Here is a 15,300-nt window from a genome sequence, read left to right as displayed (position 1 = left end):
CATGCACTTGAGGATGAAGACCATGCGTCTCGCGAGGGCATGTGTTACGATATCCATGAGGCTTAAAGCATACAGTTGAGATACACCAAGTTCTCTGCTGAGTTTGCGTGTTGAGGCTGGAGGGCTACATTCAATTGCGTCCTGTATGCTGCGCACAGTTTTGTTGGTCTTTTTGAAGGTCTTTCATCCAGTACAGATCCCGTTCTGAGAAATTTGCTCATGGAAATCCCGATATTTGCTCCTGATGGACCAGGTTTGTGAAATTTTCGCGAAACATCATCTGGACCTGGGCATAGGTTAACACTTTTAACAGTCCACAAACTATGGCTATTCTCTCTTCTTTAATAAGCATGGTTTATATTACCTGTAAAAGAAAAACATTACACTTTAGTTTCATGAAAATGGATTGGGACTTTTGAATCACCCTGCATAAACAAATTCCAATGAACAATCTAGAAGTTTCACGTGTGAATTAAAATTAGTGCATTCGTTGTCTGATTCTACAATTATTGTATAAATATTCAGCATTTTGAAAGATCTTTGCCATAGAGTAAGACTACTTATCACTTACCACTTCAAATCTGCATGAGGCGATCTGGCACAGTGAGGACTTCACTCGTATGTTTAGCTGAAAGAAAAATACTAGAGATTATACAAATGGATACTTAAATGAAAGGACAAATACGCACTACAGTAATGTACAATATCTCCACCTGCTTTGCTTTATGAGGAAAAAACAAGAAATTAACTAAAAAATTACCTATCTTATAATCATTCTTCTACCATTTTAATTCTTTTTTATAGAATACCTATAGCAAAATGTCTCAAAATTTTATTCATTCTTGAAGTAAATACATTTATCTTGATTTACTTTCAAGATATTTATTTTAATCTAAAAACAATGTTTACAATGTAGAATCAATGTCTGAGAGAATGAATTTCATAAACATTTGATATATATTTTAATCATACTCTGCACTTCACGACTTTAAAATTCATAAGAGAGATGGAAACTGTTCTTAACATGAAAATCTATCTTTATAACTGTTATGCAGATGTCCATATAAAGAAAGAGTCTGTTTGGAGAAAAGCTGACAGAACACAAGTTATGCATAAAAGATTACCTTCAGCACTTATAACATTGTTGCTTCCAATCAGACAGTCCTTTAGTTCAGCATTGTTACAGATTTCTACGCCATCACATACCACGCAATTAGAAAGGATGCATCTGGAAGAAAAAGATAAAACTGTAATTCAGTTACGTGAAATCTACTTTATTAATACTGTCTCTTTTCTGATTATAGAGCCAAGGGTGGACTTAGGAAAAAGTTGAAATAACGACTTATTCTCGACCTGAAAGTATGAATACATGACAAGACCCTTGAGATACGGAGTCTCAACATACTGGACAGAACACTGGTGCCAATAAAGTGGGTGGGAGGACTTTGGTAATATAGAGTCCATCCAAAAGTTACCTGTTTTCATCTTTCTGTTTTGTGACATTTTCGACCCCATTTTGAATAATTATTGTTACATTTAATTCATAACTTTTCCTTTAACAATTACTTCACAGCTTTTGTTATTAATATGCATAAATTAACGAAATTAATTTGTTGAATAAATTAAGTATAGATGGGAGGGTGGACAAATACATACAGGACATTCATACAAGCCCATTGCAGAGTGAATTTCGGCATGAACGAAAATTGGTCGAAAATATACTTGAGCCCTCTCACTCAGGGAGAAGGTTCTTACACTTACTATGAATCTAAAATACGAGTTTCTCACCTTTACGTTTCTTCTGAAGAAAGCAATTCTAAGAATCACTATCACTCATAAAAATTCATCTCTTCTCGCTGGTTTTGAACTCTCAAACTTTGTATTAATGGAAACAAGCCAACCATTACATCACTGAGAATGAGATTTTAATTTGTTAGTCTTCTTTAAATTTTAACTTTAGTTCGAATTTTGTTTCACTTCTAAGTGACGTGTATATGGAAAACTATGCTAACAAAGATAATATTTAAGGTCAGGAACATATGCTAAGTAGACCCAAGTGGAATTTGTGGTGGTGCTTCGTAATAGGTTTCATGGGGTACGCCCGTTTTTTCTACCAGCATTCCACCATTACTACATTAATAATCATGCAGTAGTACTATGTAGTTCACCTCCTATAATGCACCATGAGCAACGCATATGGTAGCAAAAAGAAGTACAGCTTTGGTATGTGACCCATAGATGGGACTGCTTGGGTGAATGAGGCAGTCAAGTACCGCCATTGGATATAAAAACATGCTTTAATCATTAACAATATAATTCTGTAATAACAGTAGTGGCATGAGGTACAAGGAAGATGATTTGCTCCACCTTTATGAAGTTCTGCTCCTAAAAATGGAATCTTTGCTATGTTGTTGTTTTCTAATGCCAGGCGTTTGACAATAAAGTCATTTGACCTCTTGCACTCCAATATTTTTCAAAGATTTTGAGATGTTCTGAATCCATTTCTTGATTTGAGTTGCACAATGGACAGTTAGGGGACTGATATATTCCAATTCTATCCAGATGCTTGGCCAAACAGTCATGGCCTGTTGCCAATCTAAATGCAGCTACAGATGATTTGCGTGGTAAATCGGGAATCAACTGTGGATTATGATGCAGAGAGTTCCATTTTTTCCCTTGAGATTGTGTTACCAGTGGTAATAATGTTGTTACTAATGATCCACAATCAACTCCAAATGAGAAAATGTTTTACACAGATTAGGAATCTGTTCCTTGTGTGGTGTTAATCTTGTATTGTGCATACTGAACACATGGAGCATAGACTTTTACAGGTATCACCAACATTCTACTGGGTGTTCATTTCAAAATGTGTCATGACGTCACTGTTGTGAGTCAGCGATTTGAAGCAAATTTCAGCTTTTATGTCAGAGAAGTTGCTTATTAATCAAGGCGTTCAATCTGAACTTGAGAACGTGTGCAATATAACTTGAACGTTGTAGCAACAGAGGACGGTCTGTACTGTCTGTGTGCTACATAACCTTTTTCGAACTGTGTTTTGCGCGGCCAAGTCGTACAGCAACATTCCACAATACAAATCAAATGCTCCGTGTCCATGTTTACCATCGAAGTTAATGTCAACAAATACGTAAGAAATCGTCTTAACCCTCTCCTGACAGTAAGAAAAAACCCACCTCAGTACAAGTTTCCAAACAGTTCACATTCCTGCCACTACCGGCATTACCATACATATGAGTAAGTACTCTTCAGAATGAACGCTGTACTTGCTATGTAACTTCTCTAACACATAGGTAATACACTTCTGCGGAAGTGTAGGAAGATTGAATTCTCTAGGCTCATCGACTAGCCATATGACGGCATACAGCGAGCCATGACACAATTTGAACTGAACACCCAGTAGATGAATTGAAAATTTTAATGGGAGTAGGGCCTACAGATATGAGTTAATTATCTATGTTGGCAAACCAGCTGGATTACATAGAGAGGGGATACTGCAAGGAAGGCAACAAGAGACTCGCTAGTTGTACAGGGGTTAAAGTCAGTCTTTTTTTAATAACCAAGATGCTTTATCAACTGTGATGGTTATCTAGCATCTGAATGAAATGGCAGTGATAATCCCAGCAAAATGAGTCCAGGATCCAGTGCCGAAAGTTACCCAGCATTTGCTCTTAATGAGTTGAGGGAAAATCCTGGAAATAGCCTCAACCGGGTAACTTACCTTGTCCTAACCAGGATCTGAATCTGGGCCCCATTTGTTGCACAGTCAACATACTATTACTCCACAGCAATGGACTGAAGGTAATTCTTCAAGAATGCTGGTGATATCTATAGTATACATGTGTGTGCACATGCGCGCATATATCTCTCTCTCTCTCTCTCTCTCTCGACCATGCGCACTTTTCTATTCCCTACATGTAGTAGACCATTTCGTGGACTAGCAGTTGTTCAACTCTGCTGCACATTACATAAAATCAACAACTGCATTTTGCACATTTATGGTTGAGGAAATATTGGATTACATAAAGTGTGCAACTATGATATTTGTTAAGTTTGTCATCTGAATGTGTGCAACATTTTATGCTAGTGGTTCGAAATTCTTTAGTTTTCGTATCACGACGTGAATGTAGAACAGGGTTGCAGAACTGGGGAAGAAAGGGATGGAAGCATGGGGAAAGAGTTCGTTCCTCCATCCACAAGGCCTGAGCCTTCAATGACGTTTTTTGTGACATTTGGCAAATACACTGTTCTCTCTTCTCCTCTCCCCTGACGTACAATGATGCAAGGGTAGCAGGATAGGGATGAGTTACGTGTTCCGGTTTTTTATGACGTGTGCTTCAATTATAGTACAATTTTGCATCCCTGATGTAGAGACATCTAAGATTATAGCACTATGTGTAGGCTTCATTATTAGGTCCTCTCTTCCTTATCTACACTATCAGAAGAATACAATACTAAGATCTATATCTCTACCAATGCTGGTAAAATAGCTGTAGGTAACGAATTTAACCATTAGAATCTCCTTTCCTTCCCTGATGATGGAATGATGTGTTCTTCTGAACCATTAGATGTTTCTATAGCAATGATGCAGTGTAGAAGTTCATGAATTTCGAATCACAAACACTATGAAAGTGTTAATAGTGCCACATTTTTTGGAAATAAAACTAGTAAACAAAAGTCTGAAAATATTATAATTCCATATTCTCCAAGTTAGCACAGTGATGATTCTTCTCTCCAATTTTTCGCAAGAAAAACTAGCTTTGTAGACAAAGTTTATACATTTACAATGGAAGTCTTTTGGTCAGTTCTAAAAAATATATGCTTGGTCTGTTTCTATCAATGCTGGCAGAAATGCATCATATCTGGAAAATATTACTTCAAATATGGATGACATGTGCACAACGTGACACTAACTACACATGTTCACAGACAATGAAACCAACTCTTCTCATGCAGGTTTCTGTTGTGGTAAAGACTATCAGGTAGTGGTTTTGTAGGTAAAAAATTGCATGCAAAACTTTTATGACATACATAGGCGAGTCAGTAAGCTATAAACTGAAGTAGCAACCTATTTTTCTAACAAGGCAACTCAGGTTATCACTATTAGATGATAATATAATCCAGGTGTCAAGGTGATCTATGTGCACACAAGTGGCACAGGCAAAACAAAAAAGCAGCAGTTGCAAGATGGCAGCACCTTTACAGGAGTATACTAATGTCTAGAAGCACTCCATTGTGCGACTTTTCTGTGAAAAAGGTCTGGCAGCAGAAGATATTCATAAAGAAATACTACCTTTTATAGTGAGCATTACCTACCACATCAAACCGTCTACAATTGGGTGCAGAAGTTCTCTGAAGTGTAGACAAGTATCTAACATCAAGTTAGTCTGCCAGTGGAGATTGTCATGGAGGCAAATGTGTAACAGGTCAGCAACTTGATCTGAGCAGACAAGTCAAAGGGGATGATATGCTAGTCCAGATAGCCACAGGTGATGAGTCTTGGAAGTACCATTACCATCTTGAGACAAAGCATGCATCATTTCTCAGATCATGTCACCAATGTCTTGCAGCATTTTGTAACTGTTGCTTGTTTGCTTTGCTTGTGTGCACATCAATAATATTGCCATCAAGTGACAATAGTTTCAACCACCTCATTAAAAAATATAGGTTTCTATTTCCATTTTCAACTTATTCTCTCTCTCTCTCTCTCTCTCTCTCTCTCTCTCTCTCTCTCGTATATGACTTACCCTTCTCGGATCTTGACGCCATTCATTAAAATGCAGTTAGCCAGACGAACCTTGCTTTCAATTTCACAGCGTGCACCAATAATACATGCTTTGATTGAGGTTTTCTCTGCAATGGTGGTATTCTCCCCAACCATACATGTGTCGTCCATTTGAGTGGATTTAATATCAGCTGATGAATGAACTCTAACAAACTGGACACCTCCAGTCACCATTTCCCAACGATCTTTTATCTGAAAGAAATTATTTCAGTTATATATCCTGTTTAAGCAGACTAATAGTTTAATTACAAATACAGAATTTTGGACGTACCTGTCTGTTAATATTGCAGTAATCAACAATAGTATTTATTCTGGCGCCAAATTTATGTGAAGGAGCTAAGAAACCATAGCAACGAATAGAATCTCCATGATAAGCAGAATTCATATCACTTTTGTGGTCATTGTAGAATGATATATTCCGGACCTTAAGTGTGAGATAACTCTCCTGGGCAAAATCAAATATGTCTGCAAAATAAAATCATTTTAATTGGTCACAAGTTGTTGGTACATCTACCCCATTAAAAAAGAATTTAAATGTAATTTGTATTGCAGTGTTGGTCACAAGAGTTTAGTTTTAACATCTGTATTCAATAACAGGACTACATATTTAAAAATCTAAATCAGATGATGGTATAAAAAATAGCACTGAATTTAAAATAGCAAGTCTGGTTTGGACTGCACAGCAACAGAGAGCAGACAGTTGGGCAGGACAGGGCTTGTTTAGAAAAGGTGGAAGTTTTATATAAAATGTAACTGCTTTAAATAGTACCGGTACCATTAAGGAAGCTAATTATGCGGTAGAATGAAACTTATTCACAACATTTACAAAACTGCATGCTAGAAGAGTGGAGCAAGGTATTTTGGCCACAACATACAAGGTTTTTTTTTTTCCCTTTTATTATTATAGAAGAAGGACTCTAAGATCATACAAGAATTTTTATGAAGGATGGGCCTGAGGACTTACCCTGCAGTCTGAGGCTTATTGTGCTTACCACTCCCTATTCTATGAATGACTGGATAGCTGGTCACGCTCTTGTACAGTACAGCGCTTTGCACTGTGAACTTAGAAATAAATTATGGTTTATTTAACGATGCTCACAACTGCAGAGGTTATATCAGTGTCGCCGATATGCTGGAATTTTGTCCCGCAGGATTTCTTTTACATGCCAGTAAATATACTGACATGAGCCTGTCGCTTTTAAACACACTTAAATGCCATCGACCTGGGCCGGGATCGAACCTGCAACCTCGAGCATAGAAGGCTAACGCTATACCAAGTACGCTACCGATGCCAACTGCGAACTTAATCTGGATTATGGTATGGATGATATATGAATTAATGATAGCAAAATGAGTGAGGGCCAATGTGGAAAGTTACCCAGCAATTCTGCTTCATTTGGTTGAGGGGAAAACCTCGAAAAAAACCCCAACCAGGACTTGTACTCGAGTCTGCTCCTTTCATGGTCAGACATCCTAACTTATTCCATAGAGGTGGACACACTGTACAGGATCTATACACTATTGTACAGATCCAGAAACAAAATTTGGGCCACCTGAAATTTTCAAGTTCCAATTATAACATACTGTGCATGCTCAGTCCAAGCTCAGTAAATTTAATACTGAGCATGTGCAGTATGTTATAACTGGAACTTTAAAAATACAGGTGGCCCAAATTTTGTTTCTGGGTCTGTATATATATTTCTCCAATAGCAATGAGAAGTATTTAAAGTAACTTCAGTGAGAGTGACTGAACACAAATTCAATCATATTACATTTCTAGATTTAAGTGATTTTCATGGAAATTTGTTTTTGCACCCACCACACAAAGAATATGGTTTTTGAGATGCTATCGTCTGTGTTTAGCAATTTATACAAAATCATGAATTTTTTTTTTTTTTAAATATTTGGTATTCGAGTCAATTAGCTCAAGAAACACATGAAATATTTTTACTGGAGAAAATAATTTAATTTGAACAAATATATAAAAAGGTGGATTACTGAATATGAAACAATGATTTCCTTTTTGAACTTTTTCTTATATACAGTGACAAAGTAAGCATTTTACTCTCCATTAATTGTCTTCAAAAATGCTAACTTAATTACAGGAGTATGCCTAAAATCATACGACAAATCTTAGATCAGGAAGATTACGTGAATTTGAAGAGTTATTGTAAATGCCAGAAAAAAAGAAAGCTGGGGTGGTCTTACAGAAATTTTTGTGCAATATTTTTATATGTATCTATATATTTCATTTTTTTATTGGGTTATTTTACGACGCTGTATCAACATCTAGGTTATTTAGTCTGAATGATATGAAGGTGATAATGCCAGTGAAATGAGTCTGGGGTCCAGCACCGAAAGTTACCCAGCATTTGCTCGTATTGGGTTGAGGGAAAACCCCGGAAAAAACCTCAACTAGGTAACTTGCCCCGACCGGGATTCGAACCTGGGCCACCTGGTTTCGTGGCCAGACGCACTGATAGTTACTCCACAGGTGTGGATTATATAATATTTTCATTAGTTCTTAGCCAATTACAAGATGAAGCTTTCGAAAGTCTTTATTGCTGGACATCAATAAGCTTACACTTGTGGTTTGCAATAGAAGCTGAACTGAAATTCTGAAGAGTTCACTGTTATTGTGCGTTATAGATTCTGAAGGTATAAATTAGAGGTGGTCTGTAGTCAAACTGTGAGAAATTTACTTTGCAAAACAAACTGCTGTCAGAATAAAATCATGGATAATTTGACAAACTTTATGTAATAGATATTTTAACCATTGCAAAATCAATATACTGGAAATGACACCCTAGCTTTAAATTAAATCATGTATAAAATTGCCACATATTTCATATTTTTTTTTAATTATCAATCCACAAATGTACAGCATTTTTAAGGGAAGCTTTGTATGTACTAAGTTCGTCATGTTAAATTTACGAATTTGATACATCTTTTTCTCAGGAACTATTTCAGCTAGAAGGATGCTACTTTGCACACAACTTGAAAGGGCTATTATTTAATTTTTTTATTGTTGGTTTTTGCAGGCTGGTAATAAAAAAAAACTTTTTTTTTTTGTTTTTAATTTTTCTCGAAGGAAAATTTTAACTTTTTTTTTTTCACATAAAATATTTTTTAATTTTGTTAATTTTAGGATATGGAATATGAAAAAACCAGGAATTATTTAGTTCAGTGTTTAAAATCTCAAGTTTCTACTCGTGGTAGTTGAGAAAAAGGTACAGTACATTTATATAGAAAAAAACAAGTAAGAAAATTACAACTAAATTTAGCCATAACTTTAATATGCACTTGGTACATATTCTGGATTAGTGTCTTTTTCATCCTCTCTGGCCTTTTTAAGACCTCTTTTATACTTTCTCTCCATTCTGCACTTCACCTCACAATCCATAGCTGCCTTTTTCACCTGGATTGTCAATATGTTTGCACGCCTTTACCATTTTTGCTCCTGGTTGTACACCTAATCTCCTTAAAATTTTAATCTTACCACTATTTCCCTTAATGAATATTAATACAGCATCATGTACACAAACTGACAATGTCTTTGCACCCACAAAAATATTTTTTTGTTCCCTACACCAAATAATATTATTGAAGAACTCTTTTGTATTTTGGGTTTTCCCATGCAGACACTTACGAAGAAGGTCTGAATGGGCCAAGCAGAAAGATATAATGGCGGGAACAATGTAAGCAACCCATTTTATTTCCTTATTGTAGCATAATATCACCAGGTCCTGCAAATTTCAAACTATGATCATGGATAAATATATAGTAGAATGCGAAACTGCGGTCAGCACCATCTGGATTTGGGGGTTTGAAATAAGGTGATCAGTGCCCAACATCGTAGGTGGTGAATATTAGAACTACGTGTTGGGTACATTACCCAGAGTTCTCTATTTATCTGTTCGAGATATTGCTGTACGGGAGAGCTGGAGAGCCGAGATGGCGGACTGAAACTTGCTAATAAGTGAACATAAAGTGATGTGTGTGTGTATAAGCAGTGTATGTTAAACAGTGATGTTTATGGACGTTGTAAAAATAGTGTTGTTGAATGTATTGTAAAGTAATAGTAATATAATAAATTGAACTCTCTAAGTAGTTCTTGCAAACATTTCCATTGCACTGTACAATAAATACCCAAAGAATACAATCCCAATTATCTAACCTTTTGCTTTATTTTTTTGTCTCTGTCTGGTTATATTTTAATCGGGTAGTGTAAAACACATAATTTCTTTTATCTTCTTGTTGGCTCCAGTAAGAATTTTCAGTAGAATATGCTGTGAGGAAAAAAACTGTAAATGTTTTATTTTAAATTGGGTTAGTTTTGAATATCGATGAGAGTGGGAGGGAATACTTTCTGCACAGTTTAACATTATGGAGTAATTACTCTTTTCGCTACTTGGTGCGCTGCTAGATGTAATAACACCCCTCCTAGAAATAGATGGCAGCAAGATCAATTCCTACAACAGCACCTCTAGTATGTGTTACTGGAAATTCATTAAGTTTCGCATCCTATTATATATTTATCCATGCTAGGATTTACTTTTTTTTTATATAGAAATTTCTACTGGAAAAAAGGCCCTGCCTCTAGTAACACTGGACACTGGACATTTCAAGGACCTTTTAGGACGTTCTGACACAAAATAAGAATGAGAGATGATTAAGCAAGCTTTATGCAATCAAGATAGACAAAAACAAAAAAATCTATATTTTTGACCAAAAATACATAGGCTACAACCTCCCTTGAACTCCACAATAACACTTTCTTTTTCAATTCAGTACAGTTCTTGCAGAAAAGTATCATGAAGATGATAGATTATGTACAATACTGTAAATTACCTTTCTTTGTATCCTCGTCAATAGCAGATGTATTTGCTTCAGCTCGTTTATCAATCTTGTTGCGCTTTGAAGCTTGTTTCTTAACGAGATAAGGTAAAAGTTCTCCTTTCAAGGTGCTAATATTCCTACAACATTAGAATTTTTTATTGCAACTTCACACAATAACTATGCATGTTTAATACACAACAACATGTCTGTCTACAGAAATGGTAATATTAACCAAATTGTTTCACAGAACATAAATAAATATTGAAGAAATATGTAACATCATCAATGTAGCATTAGTTCTGATCATAATGCTACTGCGCATCAAGTGCTACCAAGTACAAAATATAGCGAAAAAATTGACCCAAGAACGATTTCCGAAAACTTCATTTCCTTATCAACCTAAAGACAGAAGAGATCCTGAACACTCAGTCTGTACTAGACCAGTAACACTGAGTCTTGCCGACTAGTCTTAGACTCTATGCCACAGTTTATGATGGATAACAGGATGAACATTTCTATGAATATACCTTATACTCTGCAGTTTTAATACCTAATGGAAACGTCTTTCGATATTTCTTCTCTTCTCTCTTAGCAGTAGCTTAGGTGTAACCCACTTCTGAGGTTGCAGTGCCTCAAAGGCAGAGATACATTACCCCGATGATATGATAGGATGATCATGATTATGTAGCACCAGGAGAGGTCTTAAATCTAAACTTAAACTAGGCTAAATTCCAGATTATGGACTAGCTGAGGAATAATACCCTTTAAGGAAAAATTCCTGTGCTCCAAACTGGAACCAAACATTCTTCAGGGAAATCTGGAATCACTGTTGCAAAGATGTTATACAGTGACAATTTTCTTTGTTACATGATGTTATCGTTACTGCAGTCATTACAAAAATGGAGAAACATAGCATCATCACATTTTCGTAAACATTTAGATACTAAAATGATTACGATATTTTACTCAGTGATTATAGTAAAATTTCTTTTATATGTTTCACAATTTTATTATAAGATTTTTACATTTGTGCGCATTTTCTAAAGTCCTGGCAAAATTCCTGCACTTTCCATGTTAATTTATTTCTGTTACAGACCGACGTTTATTGTTCATAAGTTTTTTATACTTATACAATCATATTTACACCCCAAGAGATACAAAACGTTATTCATACATTCTACATAAATTTTTCTCGAAATTCGGTTTGCAGTGAAAATGTAAGAACGCGAAAATACAGCACGTGTTCTTCTTAAGATTTAGCCCACTTTGAAATTCGTGGAAATTCGAAGTTGCCCATGCTTGCCTCTACACATTTTGCGTCCTTTGATGACTATTACTGCTTTAGAAACAAAGAAACTTTTCGTAACACCCCATGACATAACTGGACAATTGCCTAATTTAATGCAACAATAGACCAACTGACAATAATAATTAAAAAGAAATTGAGATATTTGCACAAATCTGTTGTTGGCTGGATTATTTAACTTCGAAAAAATCAAGAATGTGATATCTGCATTTTGCTGCTATTTACAAGCAAAATTCGTTTAAGCATAAAATTCATTTTATTTCCTTTGCAATATTAAATCAACTGCTGGTCTGTTATTAAAAATCGGTTAGGTTTTTTTTAGTATTAATTGTGCTATTTTTTGTAACAGTATGAATGTTACAATATTTCTTGCATGAAATGTTTAATAAAAACAAGATTTATTTCAATGATCAGTATCTCGAAAACAAGTTTTTGGCAGTTTATCTCTTATTGCATAACTACTTCATTTTATGAAAGAGTTGTCACAATATGAGGGCATAGTTTCCTTAGGAGCAAGTAGTCTGAAACAATTAACTTTTTTTTTTTTTTTTTTTTTTTTTTTTTTTGTAAAATAATCAATCACATGCTTTCAAATAAAGATCACACGAGAAAAATTAGGCAAGTCAATGTCGTACAATTTTCTGGATTGGAGTTTGAAATGTTGTTGTTTTCTAATGCCAGGCGTTTGACAATAAAGTCATTTAACCTCTTGCACTCCAATATTTTTCAAAGATATTATCATGACCAGCCAATGAAGCACAGATTTTGAGGTGTTCCGAATCCATTTCTTGGTTTGAGTTGCACAATGGGCAGTTAGGGGACTGATATATTCAAATTCTATGCAGGTGTTTAGCCAAACAATCATGGCCTGTTGCCAATCTAAATGCAGCTACAGACTATTTCCGTGGTAAATCGGGAATTAACTGTGGATTTTGATGCAGAGAGTTCCATTTTTTCCCTTGGGATTGTGTTATCAAATTTTGTTTGTTGAAGTCTAAGTATGTAGATTTAATAAATCTCTTCACAGAGTAATACGTAGATTTAGTAACAGGTCTGTAAGTAGCAGTGCTGCCCTTCTTTGCTAAAGCATCCGCATTCTCGTTTCCCAGGATTCCACAATGAGATGGTATCCATTGGAATACAATTCTTTTATTGAGTGATATTAATTGAGAGAGCATTTTAGTTATTTCTGCTGTTTGAGATGAAGGTGTGTGTTTAGAGACGATTGATAGAATAGCTGCTTTGGAGTCTGACAATATAACTGCATTCCTAAATTTATTGATGTGGCATAGAAGATTCCTGAGACATTCACTTACTGCAATGATTTCACCATCAAAACTTGTTGTTCCATATCCAAGTGACCTATAAAGTGAGAAGAGACAGCACGTAACACCTGCACCGGCACCTTGTTCTCTGGAGATCAAGGATCCGTCGGTGTATAAATGAAGCCAGTTTTGTGGAGAGTACCTAATATTAATTGTCTCTAAAGACAATTGTTTCAGCATATCAGTGTTTACTTCCGATTTCAATAGGAGTTTGAAATGTAGGTAATAATCTGCTACAATTGGCCCTAAACAGCTAAGATTTTCTACAAATAATCTTACATTCCTCAAGAACATGTGTTATAAATCTGAGTACAATGTTATAGACTCAAACAAAGCTTAACTGTGAAGTTAAAAAATTACCCTTGTGAAAATTTTACCAGCATAATTTAGCTTACACCCCTTCTTTCCATATAGTCTTGAAATGCTAAATGCTATTAAAATATAATTCCAGTTATACGTTTTTCCCACTTAAATGAGTTTTATTCTTCAGACCTCCATAGAAACGTATAAATGAAGTTTTACTCCATTAGCTACCATACAGCAATTAAAATATCGTCTTCTAAAGAAATGTAAGAGTCATTCAAGAAGGGCAAATGTAAGTACAAATTTTAAATGTACAATGTGAGAGAGTTAATTTCAATGAATACTTACTTTTTATGTACTAGAAAGTCCACAACCCATTTCTTGAAAATATAAAAATGAGCATCCGTGATTTTACTATACATATCTATAACAGGGTGTTTCTCCATTATCTCTCTTGATATAGGTACTTCTGAATCAAAATCTGAAACTGATCCTACGAAAACGAGACGTGATGTCTTTTCATCCAAGCCAACAAGATCCCTTTCTGGAAGAAGAACAATATTTGTATGCTGATGAGCAAGTTATTTTAAATTTAATCGTATTTGACATTGAAATACAACTACTAATTACCGGTACTACTGTTTAACAGAAAATGAAGGGTTGCATTTCAATGACTAATAGACATTTCTACACAGCATGACTTAGAATCTGTTCATTAGTCACCAAGGAAGAATTTGATAACCATCATTAGCACAGCAGACTTTAGTTCTGTATGAAACTCTTAAATTTCCATTGTACGAAACTGAAAATAGAAGTAGGTTAATTATTACAAAGCCTTCTAGTTTCTTCCACGTAAAATATACGGTATTTTAATTGAATATTTTGATGAGGTTAATATTAATTATAGCTTTATAAACTATCAAAATAATCCGTTAAGTTATGTAACCAACAATCTTTACAATACTAGCAATGGTATACGAAATTTCTGCCAATAGTTCGAAGTATGATAAGCAGGAAGATAAAATATTGATCTTGCAAAATATGGCATAATATTTTATTTTAGAGAATGTTTAGTACATTATTTATAAGCCTATAAAAGGTTTTAGTTAACAAGAATTTTATGACACTAAATATGAAAAAACAATTTTAAATAAGATTCTTTTTCTTCTCTTAATTCAAGAGTAAGGATAGGTATCTCGATAGATTCACATTATTTTTATTTCTGAAATGCAGCTCAGTAAGTTTCTTTGTATTTATCGTAACTTAATTTGTTTACATTACCTGGTTTAAATTTTGACTTTGGACCTGGAGTGACAAGGGTGTTATCTGATGGTTGTGGTTCAAAGTACAAAGCCATAACTCCATTTGAGTGTAGTCGATGTAAATCCAATATTGGATGAAGACTCATGTCAGTTATGAAATCACAACTCACAACTATTACATCAGACTGTAAAGAAAAACCCATTATAAAACAGTAAAAGTTCACTCGATAGTAAACCCAACTAGTTCCTGACAATGTCCTTGCTAATACCACAGTCTAGTCTATAGTCACGAAGCTTAATATGTAGGGAATATGCATCTATAGATAGTTGCTAACCACTAGGATCGCTATCACGTCATCACAGACAATGCGAAATAGTACTGGCACAGTCTATTGTTCCTAGTACCCTCACAACTCAAGCTTTGTGACTATATATTGTATACTAGACTGTGCTAATACTATGTTT

General features: G+C 35.0%; 1 protein-coding gene across 2 annotated transcripts in view; it reads right to left on the bottom strand.

The window, feature by feature from the left end:
- Nucleotides 1-15,300, bottom strand: part of eIF2Bgamma (eukaryotic translation initiation factor 2B subunit gamma) — a 36,684-nt gene that overhangs the window by 1,016 nt on the left and 20,368 nt on the right. For both annotated transcript variants that reach the window (XM_069818580.1, XM_069818581.1), the window contains exons 4-10: nt 14,855-15,020; nt 13,922-14,117; nt 10,652-10,776; nt 6,072-6,265; nt 5,763-5,992; nt 1,125-1,228; nt 572-628 (exon numbers count right to left, since the gene is read on the bottom strand). In XM_069818580.1, the coding sequence (XP_069674681.1) occupies nt 576-628; nt 1,125-1,228; nt 5,763-5,992; nt 6,072-6,265; nt 10,652-10,776; nt 13,922-14,117; nt 14,855-15,020 (1,068 nt within the window). In that variant the 3' untranslated portion in view covers nt 572-575. The remainder of the gene's footprint in view (nt 1-571; nt 629-1,124; nt 1,229-5,762; nt 5,993-6,071; nt 6,266-10,651; nt 10,777-13,921; nt 14,118-14,854; nt 15,021-15,300) is intronic.

This window comes from Periplaneta americana, chromosome 2 (assembly GCF_040183065.1).
Source record: "Periplaneta americana isolate PAMFEO1 chromosome 2, P.americana_PAMFEO1_priV1, whole genome shotgun sequence".
NCBI lineage: Eukaryota > Metazoa > Arthropoda > Insecta > Blattodea > Blattidae > Periplaneta > Periplaneta americana.
The sequence above is the reverse complement of the archived record's forward strand: the minus strand, read 5'-3'. Positions and strand labels throughout refer to the sequence as shown.